At 46.0% G+C, this 19,675-nt stretch overlaps 1 protein-coding gene and 1 long non-coding RNA gene across 5 annotated transcripts in view; one reads left to right on the top strand and one right to left on the bottom strand.

Moving 5' to 3' along the window:
- LOC128658231 (uncharacterized) overlaps positions 1-19,675 on the bottom strand; it is a 75,617-nt gene that overhangs the window by 10,115 nt on the left and 45,827 nt on the right. For both annotated transcript variants that reach the window (XR_008402139.1, XR_008402138.1), the window contains exon 2: positions 12,130-12,362. This is a non-coding gene — a long non-coding RNA (uncharacterized LOC128658231). The remainder of the gene's footprint in view (positions 1-12,129; positions 12,363-19,675) is intronic.
- Positions 6,367-19,675, top strand: part of ABCC10 (ATP binding cassette subfamily C member 10) — a 628,132-nt gene continuing 614,823 nt past the window's right edge. The window contains exons 1-5 of one of the 3 annotated variants that reach the window (XM_053712768.1): positions 6,367-6,440; positions 12,154-12,321; positions 14,058-15,324; positions 15,604-15,831; positions 15,996-16,152. In XM_053712768.1, coding sequence (XP_053568743.1) covers positions 12,161-12,321; positions 14,058-15,324; positions 15,604-15,831; positions 15,996-16,152 — 1,813 coding nt within the window. In that variant the 5' untranslated portion in view covers positions 6,367-6,440; positions 12,154-12,160. Of the gene's footprint in view, positions 6,544-10,349; positions 12,322-14,057; positions 15,325-15,603; positions 15,832-15,995; positions 16,153-19,675 lie in introns of those variants that run through there. The other 2 variants (XM_053712767.1, XM_053712766.1) reach the window with 2 other exon arrangements.

The raw sequence follows: 19,675 nt of genomic DNA, 5'->3' as shown, positions 1-19,675 counted from the left end.
ATACCAGATACACACACAGCTCCCTAAACCCTTCTGTCTATACCAGATACACACACAGCTCCCTAACCCTTCTGTCTATACCAGACACACACACATCAGCTCCCTAACCCTTCTGTCTATACCAGATACACACACACAGCTCCCTAACCCTTCTGTCTATACCAGATACACACACCACAGCTCCCTAACCCTTCTGTCTATACCAGATACACACACACAGCTCCCTAACCCTTCTGTCTATACCAGATACAACACACAGCTCCCTAACCCTTCTGTCTATACCAGATACACACACAGCTCCCTAACCCTTCTGTCTATACCAGATACACACACACAGCTCCCTAACCCTTCTGTCTATACCAGATACACACACAGCTCCCTAACCCTTCTGTCTATACCAGAACACACACACAGCTCCCTAACCCTTCTGTCTATACCAGATACACACACACAGCTCCCTAACCCTTCTGTCTATACCAGATACACACACTGCTCCCTAACCCTTCTGTCTATACCAGATACACACACAGCTCCCTAACCCTTCTGTCTATACCAGATACATACACACAGCTCCCTAACCCTTCTGTCTATACCAGATACACACACAGCTCCCTAACCCTTCTGTCTATACCAGATACACACACAGCTCCCTAACCCTTCTGTCTATACCAGATACAAACACACAGCTCCTAACACTTCTGTCTATACCAGATACACACACCACAGCTCCCTAACCCTTCTGTCTATACCAGATACACACACAGCTCACCTAACCCTTCTGTCTATACCAGATACACACACACAGCTCTCTAAACCCTTCTGTCTATACCAGATACACACAACAGCTCCCTAACCTTTCTGTCTATACCAGATACACACACACAGCTCCCTAAACCTTCTGTCTATACCAGATACACACACAGCTCCCTAACCCTTCTGTCTATACCAGGATACACACACAACAGCTCCCTAACCCTTCTGTCTATATCAGATACACACACACAGCTCTCTAACCCTTCTGTCTATACCAGATACACACACACAGCTCCCCTAACCCTTCTGTCTATACCAGATACACACACACAGCTCCCTAACCCTTCTGTCTATACCAGATACACACACACAGCTCCCCTAACCCTTCTGTCTATACCAGACACACACACAGCTCCCTAACCCTTCTGTCTATACCAGATACACACACACAGCTCCCTAACCCTTCTGTCTATACCAGATACACACACACAGCTCCCTAACCCTTCTGTCTATACCGATACACACACAGAGCTCCCTAACCCTTCTGTCTATACCAGATACACCACACAGCTCCCTAACCCTTCTGTCTATACCAGATACACACACACAGCTCTCCCTAACCCCTTCTGTCTATACCAGATACACACACACAGCTCCTAACCCTTCTGTCTATACCAGATACACAGCTCCCTAACCCCTCTGGTCTATACCAGATACACACACACACAGCTCCCTAACCCTTCTGTCTATACCAGAACACACACACAGCTCCCTAACCCTTCTGTCTATACCAGATACACACACACAGCTCCCTAAACCCTTCTGTCTATACCAGATACACACACAGCTCCCTAACCCTTCTGTCTATACCAGATACACACACACCTCCCTAACCCTTCTGTCTATAACCAGATACACACACACAGCTCCCTAACCCTTCTGTCTATACCAGATACACACACACAGCTCCCTAACCCTTCTGTCTATACCAGATACACACACACAGCTCCCCTAACCACCTTCTGTCTATACCAGATACACACACGCAGCTCCCTAACCCTTCTGTCTATACCAGATACACACACAGCTCCCTAACCCTTCTGTCTATACCAGATACAGCACACACAGCTCCCTAACCCTTCTGTCTATACCAGATACACACACAGCACCCTAACCCTTCTGGTCTATACCAGATACACACCACAGCTCCCTAACCCTTCTGTCTATACCAGATACACACACACAGCTCCTAACCCTTCTGTCTATACCAGATACACACACAGCTCCCTAACCCTTCTGTCTATACCAGATACACACACACAGCTGCACCTAACCCTTCTGTCTATACCAGATACAAACACACAGCTCCCTAACCCTTCTGTCTATACCAGATACACACACACACAGCTCCCTAACCCTTCTGTCTATACCAGATACACACACACAGCTCCCTAACCCTTCTGTCTATACCAGATACACACACAGCTCCCTAACCCTTCTGTCTATACCAGATACACACACAGCTCCCTAACCCTTCTGTCTATACCAGATACACACACAGCTCCCTAACCCTTCTGTCTATACCAGATACACACACAGCTCCCTAATCCTTCTGTCTATACCAGATACACACACACAGCTCCCTAACCCTTCTGTCTATACCAGATACACACACAGCTCCCTAACCCTTCTGTCTATACCAGATACACACACAGCTCCCTAACCCTTCTGTCTATACCAGATACACACACAGCTCCCTAACCCTTCTGTCTATACCAGATACACACACACAGCTCCCTAACCCTTCTGTCTATACCAGATACACACACAGCTCCCTAACCCTTCTGTCTATACCAGATACACACACAGCTCCCTAACCCTTCTGTCTATACCAGATACACACACACAGCTCCCTAACCCTTCTGTCTATACCAGATACACACACACAGCTCCCTAACCCTTCTGTCTATACCAGATACACACACACAGCACCCTAACCCTTCTGTCTATACCAGATACACACACAGCTCCCTAACCCTTCTGTCTATACCAGATACACACACAGCTCCCTAACCCTTCTGTCTATACCAGATACACACACAGCTCCCTAACCCTTCTGTCTATACCAGATACACACACAGCTCCCTAACCCTTCTGTCTATACCAGATACACACACAGCTCCCTAACCCTTCTGTCTATACCAGATACACACACACAGCTAACCCTTCTGTCTATACCAGATACACACACAGCTCCCTAACCCTTCTGTCTATACCAGATACACACACAGCTCCCTAACCCTTCTGTCTATACCAGATACACACACAGCACCCTAACCCTTCTGTCTATACCAGATACACACACAGCTCCCTAACCCTTCTGTCTATACCAGATACACACACAGCTCCCTAACCCTTCTGTCTATACCAGATACACACACAGCTCCCTAACCCTTCTGTCTATACCAGATACACACACACAGCTCCCTAACCCTTCTGTCTATACCAGATACACACACAGCTCCCTAACCCTTCTGTCTATACCAGATACACACACACAGCTCCCTAACCCTTCTGTCTATACCAGACACACACAGCTCCCTAACCCTTCTGTCTATACCAGATACACACACACAGCTCCCTAACCCTTCTGTCTATACCAGATACACACACACAGCTCCCTAACCCCTCTGTCTATACCAGATACACACACACACAGCTCCCTAACCCTTCTGTCTATACCAGATACACACACAGCTCCCTAACCCTTCTGTCTATACCAGATACACACACACAGCTCCCTAACCCTTCTGTCTATACCAGATACACACACAGCTCCCTAACCCTTCTGTCTATACCAGATACACACACACAGCTCCCTAACCCTTCTGTCTATACCAGATACACACACAGCTCCCTAACCCTTCTGTCTATACCAGATACACACACACAGCTCCCTAACCCTTCTGTCTATACCAGATACACACACACAGCTCCCTAACCCTTCTGTCTATACCAGATACACACACACAGCTCCCTAACCCTTCTGTCTATACCAGATACACACACACAGCTCCCTAACCCTTCTGTCTATACCAGATACACACACAGCTCCCTAACCCTTCTGTCTATACCAGATACACACACAGCTCCCTAACCCTTCTGTCTATACCAGATACACACACACAGCTCCCTAACCCTTCTGTCTATACCAGATACACACACAGCTCCCTAACCCTTCTGTCTATACCAGATACACACACACAGCTCCCTAACCCTTCTGTCTATACCAGATACACACACACAGCTCCCTAACCCTTCTGTCTATACCAGATACACACACACAGCTCCCTAACCCTTCTGTCTATACCAGATACAAACACACAGCTCCCTAACCCTTCTGTCTATACCAGATACACACACAGCTCCCTAACCCTTCTGTCTATATCAGATACACACACACAGCTCCCTAACCCTTCTGTCTATACCAGATACACACACACAGCTCCCTAACCCTTCTGTCTATACCAGATACACACACACACAGCTCCCTAACCCTTCTGTCTATATCAGATACACACACACAGCTCCCTAACCCTTCTGTCTATACCAGATACACACACACACAGCTCCCTAACCCTTCTGTCTATATCAGATACACACACACAGCTCCCTAACCCTTCTGTCTATACCAGATACACATACAGCTCCCTAACCCTTCTGTCTATACCAGATACACACACAGCTCCCTAACCCTTCTGTCTATACCAGATACACACACAGCTCCCTAACCCTTCTGTCTATACCAGATACACACACAGCTCCCTAACCCTTCTGTCTATACCAGATACACACACAGCTCCCTAACCCTTCTGTCTATACCAGATACACACACACAGCTCCCTAACACTTCTGTCTATACCAGATACACACACACAGCTCCCTAACACTTCTGTCTATACCAGATACACACACACAGCTCCCTAACCCTTCTGTCTATACCAGATACACACACAGCTCCCTAACCCTTCTGTCTATACCAGATACACACACACAGCTCCCTAACCCTTCTGTCTATACCAGATACACACACAGCTCCCTAACCCTTCTGTCTATACCAGATACACACACACAGCTCCCTAACCCTTCTGTCTATACCAGATACACACACAGCTCCATAACCCTTCTGTCTATACCAGATACACACACAGCTCCCTAACCCTTCTGTCTATACCAGATACACACACAGCTCCCTAACCCTTCTGTCTATACCAGACACACACACACAGCTCCCTAACCCTTCTGTCTATACCAGATACACACACACAGCTCCCTAACCCTTCTGTCTATACCAGATACACACACACAGCTCCCTAACCCTTCTGTCTATACCAGATACACACACACAGCTCCCTAACCCTTCTGTCTATACCAGATACAAACACACAGCTCCCTAACCCTTCTGTCTATACCAGATACACACACAGCTCCCTAACCCTTCTGTCTATATCAGATACACACACACAGCTCCCTAACCCTTCTGTCTATACCAGATACACACACACAGCTCCCTAACCCTTCTGTCTATACCAGATACACACACACACAGCTCCCTAACCCTTCTGTCTATATCAGATACACACACACAGCTCCCTAACCCTTCTGTCTATACCAGATACACACACACACAGCTCCCTAACCCTTCTGTCTATACCAGATACACACACAGCTCCCTAACCCTTCTGTCTATACCAGATACACACACAGCTCCCTAACCCTTCTGTCTATACCAGATACACACACAGCTCCCTAACCCTTCTGTCTATACCAGATACACACACACAGCTCCCTAACACTTCTGTCTATACCAGATACACACACACAGCTCCCTAACACTTCTGTCTATACCAGATACACACACACAGCTCCCTAACCCTTCTGTCTATACCAGATACACACACAGCTCCCTAACCCTTCTGTCTATACCAGATACACACACACAGCTCCCTAACACTTCTGTCTATACCAGATACACACACACAGCTCCCTAACACTTCTGTCTATACCAGATACACACACAGCTCCCTAACCCTTCTGTCTATACCAGATACACACACAGCTCCTTATTACACTGAATCTCCCGCAACTCTCTGCACCATGTGATCGCTGACTGCAGTCACGTGATGTTTTAAAATGTAACGCTCCACTCTAGACAGGAAATATGTGACCTTGACCTACATTCAACTTTAATATAACAAACAACTTAAAGACAATCATTCTGAAAACGAAACATTTTGCAGCATTCTTGTTCTTCTTAAAGTGCACTCACAGTGGTTTATGCTGATTGTCATTTATAAGGTAACCACTGTGAGTGTACATTAAGAAGAACAAGAATGCTGCAAAATGTTTCGTTTTCAGAATGATTGTCTATAAAGTTGTTTGTTATATTAAAGTTAAAAAAAAAAAAAAAAGCTTTGAGCGGAGATCACATGTTTCCTGTCTAGAGTGGAGCTCCAGTCTGCAGCCAGACCCTTCTCAAGGATTCATCTATCTGTGACGTCAATCAAAACCGGAAGTTGTTGTCCGGGATCTTTTGTGGTCCTCCCGGCACAACTGAAGTAAACCTTAGTTCCGTTTCACTGCTGAGTAAAATGTAATGAGAAATGAAATATCACAGGTAATGCGCGGTGAGTTCAGCAGCAGATATCAACACGTGGTGTGCGAGGGCAGTGACAGGCGCTTGTAACCGAGTGATTTACAGCTTCAATATTAGGCAAAGAGTGATTCAAAGTGAGTCGTTATATACCCAGTTATACGCAGTGTTTGTAATTGACTGTGACCAGCTGTGAATGGCAGGCGATAACCAGTGAGTGACAGTAAGGGACAGGCTGATTGATAAATAGTGAGTGACAGTAAGGGACATGCTGATTGATAACTAGTGAGTGACAGTAAGGTGCAGGCTGATTGATAACTAGTGAGTGACAGTAAGGGACAGGCTGATTGATAACTAGTGAGTGACAGTAAGGTGCAGGCTGATTGATAACTAGTGAGTGACAGTAAGGTGCAGGCTGATTGATAACTAGTGAGTGACTGTAAGGGACAGGCTGATTGATAACTAGTGAGTGACAGTAAGGGACAGGCTGATTGATAACTAGTGAGTGACTGTAAGGGACAGGCTGATTGATAACTAGTGAGTGACAGTAAGGGACAGGCTGATTGATAAATAGTGAGTGACAGTAAGGGACAGGCTGATTGATAACTAGTGAGTGACAGTAAGGTGCAGGCTGATTGATAACTAGTGAGTGACAGTAAGGTGCAGGCTGATTGATAACTAGTGAGTGACAGTAAGGGACAGGCTGATTGATAACTAGTGAGTGACTGTAAGGGACAGGCTGATTGATAACTAGTGAGTGACAGTAAGGGACAGGCTGATTGATAAATAGTGAGTGACAGTAAGGGACAGGCTGATTGATAAATAGTGAGTGACAGTAAGGTGCAGGCTGATTGATAAATAGTGAGTGACAGTAAGGGACATGCTGATTGATAACCAGTGAGTGACAGTAAGGTGCAGGCTGATTGATAAATAGTGAGTGACAGTAAGGGACATGCTGATTGATAACTAGTGAGTGACAGTAAGGTGCAGGCTGATTGATAACTAGTGAGTGACAGTAAGGTGCAGGCTGATTGATAAATAGTGAGTGACAGTAAGGGACAGGCTGATTGATAAATAGTGAGTGACAGTAAGGGACAGGCTGATTGATAAATAGTGAGTGACAGTAAGGGACAGGCTGATTGATAAATAGTGAGTGACAGTAAGGGACAGGCTGATTGATAAATAGTGAGTGACAGTAAGGGACAGGCTGATTGATAAATAGTGAGTGACAGTAAGGGACAGGCTGATTGATAAATAGTGAGTGACAGTAAGGGACAGGCTGATTGATAAATAGTGAGTGACAGTAAGGGACAGGCTGATTGATAACTAGTGAGTGACAGTAAGGGACAGGCTGATTGATAAATAGTGAGTGACAGTAAGGGACATGCTGATTGATAACTAGTGAGTGACAGTAAGGTGCAGGCTGATTGATAACTAGTGAGTGACAGTAAGGTGCAGGCTGATTGATAACTAGTGAGTGACAGTAAGGTGCAGGCTGATTGATAACTAGTGAGTGACAGTAAGGTGCAGGCTGATTGATAACTAGTGAGTGACAGTAAAGGACAGGCTGATTGATAACTAGTGAGTGACAGTAAGGGACAGGCTGATTGATAACTAGTGAGTGACTGTAAGGGACAGGCTGATTGATAACTAGTGAGTGACAGTAAGGGACAGGCTGATTGATAACTAGTGAGTGACAGTAAGGGACAGGCTGATTGATAACTAGTGAGTGACTGTAAGGGACAGGCTGATTGATAACTAGTGAGTGACAGTAAGGGACAGGCTGATTGATAACTAGTGAGTGACAGTAAGGGACAGGCTGATTGATAACTAGTGAGTGACTGTAAGGGACAGGCTGATTGATAACTAGTGAGTGACAGTAAGATGCAGGCTGATTGATAACTAGTGAGTGACTGTAAGGGACAGGCTGATTGATAACTAGTGAGTGACAGTAAGATGCAGGCTGATTGATAACTAGTGAGTGACTGTAAGGGACAGGCTGATTGATAACTAGTGAGTGACTGTAAGGGACAGGCTGATTGATAACTAGTGAGTGACTGTAAGGGACAGGCTGATTGATAACTAGTGAGTGACAGTAAGATGCAGGCTGATTGATAACTAGTGAGTGACAGTAAGGTGCAGGCTGATTGATAACTTGTGAGTGACAGTAAGGGACAGGCTGATTGATAACTAGTGAGTGACAGTAAGGGACAGGCTGATTGATAACTAGTGAGTGACAGTAAGGTGCAGGCTGATTGATAACTAGTGAGTGACAGTAAGGTGCAGGCTGATTGATAACTAGTGAGTGACAGTAAGGTGCAGGCTGATTGATAACTAGTGAGTGACAGTAAGGGACAGGCTGATTGATAACTAGTGAGTGACTGTAAGGTGCAGGCTGATTGATAACTAGTGAGTGACAGTAAGGTGCAGGCTGATTGATAACTAGTGAGTGACAGTAAGGTGCAGGCTGATTGATAACTAGTGAGTGACAGTAAGGTGCAGGCTGATTGATAACTAGTGAGTGACAGTAAGGTGCAGGCTGATTGATAACTAGTGAGTGACAGTAAGGGACAGGCTGATTGATAACTAGTGAGTGACTGTAAGGGACAGGCTGATTGATAACTAGTGAGTGACAGTAAGGGACAGGCTGATTGATAAATAGTGAGTGACAGTAAGGGACAGGCTGATTGATAACTAGTGAGTGACAGTAAGGGACAGGCTGATTGATAAATAGTGAGTGACAGTAAGGGACAGGCTGATTGATAACTAGTGAGTGACTGTAAGGGACAGGCTGATTGATAACTAATGAGTGACAGTAAGGGACAGGCTGATTGATAAATAGTGAGTGACAGTAAGGGACAGGCTGATTGATAACTAGTGAGTGACTGTAAGGGACAGGCTGATTGATAACTAGTGAGTGACAGTAAGGGACAGGCTGATTGATAACTAGTGAGTGACAGTAAGGGACAGGCTGATTGATAAATAGTGAGTGACAGTAAGGGACAGGCTGATTGATAAATAGTGAGTGACAGTAAGGGACAGGCTGATTGATAACCAGTGAGTGACAGTAAGGTGCAGGCTGATTGATAACTAGTGAGTGACATTAAAGGACAGGCTGATTGATAACTAGTGAGTGACAGTAAGGGACAGGCTGATTGATAACTAGTGAGTGACAGTAAGGGACATGCTGATTGATAACTAGTGAGTGACAGTAAGGTGCAGGCTGATTGATAACTAGTGAGTGACAGTAAGGTGCAGGCTGATTGATAACTAGTGAGTGACTGTAAGGGACAGGCTGATTGATAACTAGTGAGTGACAGTAAGGGACAGGCTGATTGATAACTAGTGAGTGACTGTAAGGGACAGGCTGATTGATAAATAGTGAGTGACAGTAAGGGACAGGCTGATTGATAAATAGTGAGTGACAGTAAGGGACAGGCTGATTGATAACCAGTGAGTGACAGTAAGGTGCAGGCTGATTGATAACTAGTGAGTGACATTAAAGGACAGGCTGATTGATAACTAGTGAGTGACAGTAAGGGACAGGCTGATTGATAAATAGTGAGTGACAGTAAGGGACAGGCTGATTGATAAATAGTGAGTGACAGTAAGGGACAGGCTGATTGATAAATAGTGAGTGACAGTAAGGGACAGGCTGATTGATAACCAGTGAGTGACAGTAAGGTGCAGGCTGATTGATAACTAGTGAGTGACAGTAAGGGACAGGCTGATTGATAACTAGTGAGTGACAGTAAGGGACATGCTGATTGATAACTGGTAAGTGACAGTAAGGGACAGGCTGATTGATAACTAGTGAGTGACATTAAGGGATAGGCTGATTGATAACTAGTGAGTGACAGTAAGGGACAGGCTGATTGATAACTAGTGAGTGAGATTAAGGGACAGGCTGATTGATAACTAGTGAGTGACAGTAAGGGACACGCTGATTGATAACTAGTGAGTGACAGTAAGGGACAGGCTGATTGATAACTGAGTTACAGTAAGGGACAGGCTAAATGATAACTAGTGAGTTACAGTAAGGGACAGACTTATTGATAACTAGTGAGTGACAGGCTGAGTAAAAACTAATGAATGACTGTGAGGGACAGGCAGGGGCTCAGTGATAACTAGTGAGTGACAGACTTAGTGTTAACTAGTGAGTGACAGACTTAGTGATAACTAGTGAGTGACAGGCTTAGTGATAACTAGTGAGTTACAGTGAGGGACAGGCTGAGTGATAACCAGTGAGTGACAGGCTGAGTAAAAACTAATGAATGACTGTGAGGGTCAGGCAGGCTGAGTGATAACTAGTGAGTGACAGGCTGAGTAAAAACTAATGAATGACTTGAGGGACAGGCAGGCTGAGTGATAACTAGTGAGTGACAGGCTGAGTAAAAACTAATGAATGACTTGAGGGACAGGCAGGCTGAGTGATAACTAGTGAGTGACAGGCTTAGTAATAACTAGTGAGTGACAGGCTGAGTGATAACCAGTGAGTGACAGGCTGATTAAAAACTAATGAATGACAGTGAGGGACAGGCTGAGTGATAACCAGTGAGTGACAGTGAGTGACAGGCTGAGTAAAAACTAATGAATGACTTGAGGGACAGGCAGGCTGAGTGATAACTAGTGAGTGACAGGCTTAGTAATAACTAGTGAGTGACAGGCTGAGTGATAACCAGTGAGTGACAGGCTGATTAAAAACTAATGAATGACAGTGAGGGACAGACTGAGTGATAACCAGTGAGTGGCAGGCTGAGTGAGTGACAGGCTAAATGAAAGACAGGCAGTAGTCATTGAGGGAAAGGCTGAGTGATAGACAGTCAGTGGTCAGTGAGTGACAGGCTAGGCTGAGTGATAAACAGGCAGTGGTCAGTGAGTGACAGGCTGAGTGGTAGACAGGCAGTGGTCAGTGAGTGACAGGCTGAGTTATAGACAGGCAGTGGTCAGTGAGGGACAGGCTGAGTGGTAGACAGGCAGTGGTCAGTGAGTGACAGGCTGAGTGATAGACAGGCAGTGGTCAGTTAGGGACAGGCTGAGTGGTAGACAGGCAGTGGTCAGTGAGTGACAGGCTGAGTGATAGACAGGCAGTGATCAGTGAGGGACAGGCTGAGTGATAGACAGGCAGTGGTCAGTGAGTGACAGGCTGAGTGGTAGACAGGCAGTGGTCAGTGAGGGACAGGCTGAGTGATAGACAGGCAGTGGTCAGTGAGTGACAGGCTGAGTGGTAGACAGGCAGTGGTCAGTGAAGGACAGGCTGAGTGGTAGACAGGCAGTGGTCAGTGAGTGACAGGCTAGGCTGAGTGATAGACAGGCAATGGTCAGTAAGTGACAGGCTGAGTGATAGATAGGCAGTGGTCAGTGAGTGACAGGCTGAGTGATAGACAGACAGTGGTCAGTGAGGGACAGGCTGAGTGGTAGACAGGCAGTGGTCAGTGAGTGACAGGCTGAGTGATAGATAGGCAGTGGTCAGTGAGTGACAGGCTGAGTGATAGACAGGCAGTGGTCAGTGAGGGACAGGCTGAGTGGTAGACAGGCAGTGGTCAGTGAGGGACAGGCTGAGTGATAGACAGGCAGTGGTCAGTGAGGAATATGCAGCCTGTGACAGACAGCTAGACAGTGGTGAAAACTGTGGAATGTGACTCTGGCTATTATGTATCTCATAGACTGACTCACACTGCTAATAAAATGCATCTTCTTCATACAGACCCACGTACACTCACTTGTCTTGTTATACTCATCTCCAGGACCAGGATGGATGTTGTAGTGTCACGGCTGTGTGGTACGTTCCCATCAGACCCCTTGCCGGTTTGGGTCAGAGGACAAGTCGGTCCCTGCTTCAATCAGCTGATCCTGAGCTGTATACCACACCTGGTTATTGCTGTGATCAGTGCGTGCCATGCCGGGGCTCCCAGGTAAACTTTGTGTGAGAGAGGGTGGTACAGAATAGGCTTATCTAGAATAACAGAAATAAATCAAAAAGTTATTTAAAATTGTATGTTCATTCTGAATCATGAAAGAAAAATGTTGTTTTTATGTCCATTAAGGCCTATTTCTTATCTCTATGTTCATTTAATAACATTTTGCTGTGAAGGAGGCGCGTGTTCTGCAGACACAAATTCACAGTTTTGAGAACTACAAAACCATAAATATGTGATTTCTTGGAATTTCCACCCAACCTCCGTGGCGGTTTTCTATGCACTTTCGCTGTGTCCGATGTAGCAGCTTACTAGACCAAAAAGCTTTTTATGGAGCAATCAGGAGCGTGTTTATTACACTAAGTGCTCCTAATACAAGACAGGGTTTACCAGCTTATGAATTGTCTAGAAAAGTGATCATGCGTGGATACAGTGCATAGGTTATGTTTTGTAATTCATTTGCTTGATGTGTTTTGTTATTTATTTCTGTAGCTATAGTGCAACCTCTGTCACTCTTTAGCAATTTGTCATTTGTATCAATTACTCTTACTCTTTGTTATTTTAACTATAGAATTTTTTTTGTGACGCCCGTATTCTAAAATTTTCCAAGATTTCATAAGACTGCTAGACCGCGTCACTCAGCTGTGTGACTGCAAATTCCTTCAGTCCTTCAAATCTGCGCATGCGCTACACCACTGAACCTAATCTCTAACCACACATATATATACACGATAGGTACTGTAATTCCCCCATCTTCACTATTTTTTTGCCTTTACCTGGGGGGGTTCAAGAGGGGGCATCCCGCCGATTCTCTGGCATCCACCCCAAGTGAACTTTGGGGAATGAGGTTTATAAGGGGGACAATGCCCCCCTTGAACCCCCCAGACAGAGGCAAAAAAGATAGTGAAGATGGGGGAATTACAGTGCCCATCGTATATATGGTTGATGCAGTGACTCGATGAAGCGCATGCGCTCTGAGGGTTTGCGGTCACACAGCTGAACGCTGTCACCGGAAGTGACGTTTTACTGCATTCTTCTGGGTCCTGGGAAATTTTAAAACACCGGCACATAGCCCAGATTAATTTTTATTGAGCCTAAAAAAGGGTTTGTAATAATACAGTTTGGATTCTCATCAGACCTTTAAGCAAGCTGAGTCTGTGTTAGTCTTGTGCTCAGTCAGTCAGTGGTGCTTGCTGTAAGAATTTTCTTTAGTCCCTTTAATGTAAATTAATTTTGACTTTTAAAAGGATATGAATCTTCATGATTCAGTTGGAGCAGCAATTTTATAATTTACTTCTATTATCAATTCTTCGTTCTCTTGCTATCCTTATTTGAAAAGCAGGAATGTAAGCTTAGGAGCCAGACCATTTTTGGTTTTCAAAAAATGTGCTGGCTCCTAAGCTTACATTCCTGTTTTAAAAATTAAATGAAGATACCAAGAGAACAAAGAAAATTTGATAATAGGAGTAAATTAGAACGTTGCTTACAATTGCTGCTCCAACTGAATCCGAATCATAACAGAACAAACTGTGGGTTTCATATCGCTTTAAATCTAATGTGATACTTTTACCCTTTTTCATTTTGCATTAGCGCGATCTTCTAAATAATGAGGTGGGGTGAAATGTATTTAACAAATAACAAGTACTAATAGTTTGTAATGACTGTGAGAGACAACGGCTCAGTAATAGATAAGAATAAGCAGAATGTCTGATTGTTACGTTTTCTATTTGCAGGCGCTGTGTTCCCAGACAACCCAGCTCGGCTTGGATTTGTCGGGTGGTCATTGCACTCATCCTTGCTGCTTTTGCTTTACTTGATCTTGTCTTGGGAGCTGTTTTCCCTCAGGAACTTCCCTCCACCCTAGGAGTGTTGTCAGGGGGCGTGTCTTGTTTATCGCTGTTGACTCACTTCTTGGCGCTGTTTATGCTAAGACATTCCCAGTACAGCAGCACTAGAGGACCCATAAGCCTTGCGCTGCCCATTCTTCTGCTCATTCCCCCTCTGGTGATCACTGTTGTGTGGTTGTATAATGAAGGAGCTTTATCTGCCCCACTTCATCCCATACTCCTCACCCGTTTCACAGTGTCTTGTTTACGTCTTTTTTGCCTTATTGTTTATTTTTTGGCTTTTATTTTCCCCTTCTCAAACTCAAGAGCTTTTGCTTCAGGTTCCATCAATGCTGATGATGACCTGTCCCCTCTGCTCTTTACTCTTGAAACTCCCAGTCGGCAGGAACCAGCTGAGGATGGTGAGAGTTGGTTATCTAGGTTCTTCTATCTATGGATGAGTCCTCTTATGCAGAGTGGGGCTTGTGGAAAACTAAATCGCCCTCAAGATGTCTACCTACTTCCTGCGCGTCTTCAAACTAATAGAATACGCAAACAATTTCTGTCCAAGAGCAGCTCAGGAGCACAAGGAGTATTACGCCTTCTCCCCACTCTGCATGCCTGTTTTGGGGTTCGTTACTACTCTCTAGGGCTACTAAAGTTATTCGCAAACTTGCTGGGGTTTTTGGGTCCTCTGCTTCTCAACTTGCTTGTAAATTTCATGGAAACTGCTGGGGAGCCTCTAAGCTGGGGAGTTCTTTATACCATAGCCCTTTTTGCCAGTGGGTTTTTTGGCGCCCTGCTTCAGAATCAGTTCACGCAAGAGCTGAATAAATTAATGCTAGCTGTACGAGCTTCTGTGCTTTCTAGTGTGTATCGCAAGGCACTGCGTGGGGAAGGAACAGGCCTGGCCGGATTCTCCCCAGGGGAGGTGGTGAACTTCATGAGTACAGATGCAGATCGGATCTCCAATTTTTGCCGCAGCTTCCATGAACTTTGGGGCCTCCCACTTCAGTTCTCAGTCACTCTATATCTCCTATACCTGCAAGTTGGAGCCGCCTTCCTGGGAGGGCTGGGCCTGGCACTTCTATTGGTGCCACTTAACAAGGTGATCGCTAGCGGTATCATGAAGAACAACAAAGAGATGCTAAAGCATAAAGATGCCCGAGTTAAGGTAAATACAAGAAGAGGAAGTGGTGGTGCAAAGCCTTTTCAGTAGAGGGAACATTATCTCTCCCAGTGGGTATGAATGTGAGACAGCCTGTGTGCGAGTCTTCCTTGTGTGATCTCCCTTCTCACACTCTGATACGTCTCCTTTCTGTTTGCTCCATACTCTGACTTCTGTTCTCTTTCTTGGCTTGTGTCATATTTGTGTCTGACAGTTTCTCTTTGTGTAAATTGTGGTGTTGTCATTGTGTTTTTTGTGATAATGTCTTTGTTTTCTTTCTCCCAGCTGATGACAGAGCTCCTCTCTGGTATGAGAGTTGTAAAGTTTTACACGTGGGAAGAGCACTTTTCGCATTCTGTGAGCGCTCTGAGGGAGAAGGAACTGCGCAGTCTCCGTGCAATCAAGTTGTTAGATGCTCTCTGCGTGTATTTGTGGGCAGCGCTGCCCGTCCTTGTCTCTATTATCACTTTTATCACCTACGTCCTGCTGGGACACCAGCTCACAGCTGCAAAGGTGAGTGCACGGACTCTGCTGACGTTCTTATTCGTCTGACTTGCCTGGTAGCACCTCAGTCTGTTCCTGACCTCGCTGCACCTCACACGGTTTCTCATGCTGTAGCACAATTTCTAGTATTACTGTGGTATTCCTGTCCCACACATTATTTCTCCTTTCTCTAGGTGTTTACAGCCTTGGCTTTAGTCGGGATGTTAATTCTACCTCTCAACAATTTCCCATGGGTGCTGAATGGGGTTTTAGAGGCAAAAGTGTCCTTGGATCGGATCCAGCTATTCCTCGATCTCCAAGAGCAGAACCTGCTGACTTACTACAGCCAAGGTAAGAAGAGATGTCTCAAGTGTGAAGCTAAATGGCGATAGGGAAGAAAGGAATAGGGAGAGGATAGATGGAATGAAGTGATTGGACACACAAGAAAACTAATGCTCATGTGTATACTGCTCACTCATATGAGTCTTGTAGGTTTTTCTGCTGTAGCAAAATGATTGCAGTGGGCAGATGTTAAGTCTAGATGAAGCCCAGCAATAAGGTCCATGTGCCAAGGTCTGCAGGAACCATAGCTGAGGGGGTGGCACAGCAACATGTTTGTACCTCACAGGGACTAAGGCAACCTGCGGATAGTTAGTTTATAGAGAAGCAAAGTGTTCCTCATTGCTGCTCAGATCAGTGCTACTTGCTCGCTTGCTCACTCATGTCCCTCAGTGCTGCCCGCTCGCTCACTCATTTTGTCCTTCAGTGCTGCTCGTTCACTCATTATGTCCCTCAGTGCTGCTCATTCATTATATCCCTCAGTACTGCTTTCTCACTCATTATGTTCCTCAGTGCTGCTCGCTCACTCACTCATTATGTCCTTCAATGATGCTCGCCTGCTCACTCATGTCCCTCAGTGCTGCCCGCTCGCTTACTCATTTTGTCCCTCAGTGCTGCTTGCTCACTCATTATGTTTCTCAGTGCTGCTCGCTCACTCATTATGTCCCTCAGTGCTGCTCGCTCACTCATTATGTCCCTCAGTGCTGCTCGCTCACTCATTATGTCCCTCAGTGCTGCTCGCTCACTCATTATGTCCCTCAGTGCTGCTCGCTCACTCATTATGTCCCTCAGTGCTGCTTGCTCACTCATTATGTCCCTCAGTGCTGCTCGCTCACTCATTATGTCCCTCAGTGCTGCTCGCTCACTCATTTTGTCCTTCAGTGCTGCTCGTTCACTCATTATGTCCCTCAGTGCTGCTCATTCATTATATCCCTCAGTACTGCTTTCTCACTCATTATGTTCCTCAGTGCTGCTCATTCATTATATCCCTCAGTACTGCTTTCTCACTCATTATGTTCCTCAGTGCTGCTCGCTCACTCATTATGTCCCTCAATGATGCTCGCCTGCTCACTCATGTCCCTCAGTGCTGCCCGCTCGCTTACTCATTTTGTCCCTCAGTGCTGCTTGCTCACTCATTATGTTTCTCAGTGCTGCTCGCTCACTCATTATGTCCCTCAGTGCTGCTCGCTCACTCATTATGTTTCTCAGTGCTGCTCGCTCACTCATTATGTTTCTCAGTGCTGCTCGCTCACTCATTATGTCTCTCAGTGCTGCTCGCTCACTCATTATGTCCCTCAGTGCTGCTCGCTCACTCATTATGTCCCTCAGTGCTGCTCGCTCACTCATTATGTCCCTCAGTGCTGCTCGCTCACTCATTATGTCCCTCAGTGCTGCTCGCTCACTCATTATGTCCCTCAGTGCTGCTCGCTCACTCATTATGTCCCTCAGTGCTGCTCGCTCACTCATTATGTCCCTCAGTGCTGCTCGCTCGCTCATTATGTCCCTCAGTGCTGCTCACTTGCTCATTATGTCCCTCAGTGCTGCTTGCTCATTATGACCCTCAGTGCTGCTCTCTCGCTCACTCATTATATCCCTCAGTGCTGCTCGCTCACTCATTATGTTCCTCAGTGCTGACCGATCACTTGCTCACTCATTATGTTCCTCAGTGCTGCTCGCTCGCTCATTATATCCCTCAGTGCTGCTTTCTCACTCATTATGTCCCTTAGTGCTGCTTGCTTGCTCACTCTTTATGTAGCTCAGTGCTTCTTGCTCACTCATTTTGTCACTCAGTGCTGCTCGCTTGCTCTTTATGTTCCTCAGTGCTGCTAGCTCGCTTACTCATTTTTTCCCTCAGTGCTGCTCGCTCATTATGTTCCTCAGTGCTGCTCGCTTGCTCACTCATTATGTCCCTCCGTGCTGCTCATTCACTCATGTCCCTCACTGCTGCCTGCTCGATTGCTCACTCATTATGTCCCTCAGTGCTGCTCGCTTGCTCACTCATGTTGCTCAGTGCTGCTCAATATGCACCTCAGTGCTGCTTGCTCACTTGCTCATTATATCCCTCAGTGCTGCTTGCTCATTATGTGCCTATGTGCTGCTTGCTCATTATGTTCTTCAGTGCTGCTTGCTCGCTTGCTCATTATGTCCCTCAGTGCTGCTCTCTCGCTTGCTCATTATGTCCCTCAGTGCTGCTCACTCACTCATTGTCCATCAGTGCTGCTCGCTTGCTCACTAATTATGTCCCTCAATGCTGATCGCCTGCTCACTCATATCCCTCAGTGCTGCCCGCTCGCTAACTCATTTTGTCCCTCAGTGCTGTTCGCTCGCTCATTATGTTGCTCAGTGCTGCACGCTCGCTCACTATGTCCCTCAGTGCTGCCCGCTCACTCACTCATTTTGTCCCTCAGTGCTGCTCGTTTGCTCAGTCATGTCGCTCAGTGCTGCTCGTTCACTATATATGCTCCTCAGTGCTGCTTGCTCACTTGCTCATTATGTCCCTCAGTGTTTCTCGCTTGCTTGTTCATTATGTTCCTTAGTGCTGTACGCTCGCTCACTCATTATGTTCCTCAGTGCTGCTTGCTTACTCACTCACTCACTCATTTTGTCCCTCACTGCTGTTTGCTCGCTCATTATGTTCCTCAGTGCTGTACGCTCACTCACTCATTATGTTCCTCAGTGCTGCCCGCTCGCTCACTCATTTTGTCCCTCATTGCTGCTCGCTTGCTCATGATGTCCCTTAGTGCTGCTTGCTCGCTCACTCATTATGTCCCTCAGTGCTGATTGCTCAGTCATTATGTTCCTCAGTGCTGATTGTTCACTCATTATGTCCCTCAATGCTGATAGCCTGCTCACTTATGTCCCTCAGTGCTGTCCGCTTGCTCATTATGTTCCTCAGTGCTGCTCGCTCGCTCATTATGTCCCTTAGTGCTGCTCACTCACTCATTATGTTCCTCAGTTCTGCTCGCTCACTCATTATGTCCCTTTGTACTGCTCGCTCACTCATTATGTCCCTCAGAACTGCTCTCTTGCTTACTCATTATATCTCTCAGTGCTGCTTGCTTGCTCAATATGCTACTCGGTTCTACTCGTTCTCTCACTTATTTTGTCCCTCAGTGCTGCTCGCTCACTCGTTATGTCTCTCAGTGCTGCTCGCTCACTCATTATGTCCCTCAGTGCTGCTCGCTTGCTCACTCATTTTGTCCCTCAGTGCTGCTCGCTCACTCATGTCCCTCATTGCTGCTTGCTCACTATGTTCCTCAGTGCTGCTCGCTCGCTCATTATGTCCCTTAGTGCTGCTTGCTCATTCATTATATTCCTCAGTGCTGCTCGCTCGCTCACTCATTATCTTCCTCAGTGCTGCTCGCTCACTCATGTCCCTCATTGCTGCTCATTCACTCATTATGTCCCTCAGTGCTGCCCGCTCGCTCACTCATTTTGTCCCTCATTGCTGCTCGCTTGCTCATGATGTCCCTTAGTGCTGCTTGCTCGCTCACTCATTATGTCCCTCAGTGCTGCTCGTTCACTCATGTCCCTC

This window comes from Bombina bombina, chromosome 4 (assembly GCF_027579735.1).
Source record: "Bombina bombina isolate aBomBom1 chromosome 4, aBomBom1.pri, whole genome shotgun sequence".
In the NCBI taxonomy this organism is placed as follows: Eukaryota; Metazoa; Chordata; class Amphibia; order Anura; family Bombinatoridae; genus Bombina; species Bombina bombina.
The sequence above is the reverse complement of the archived record's forward strand: the minus strand, read 5'-3'. Positions and strand labels throughout refer to the sequence as shown.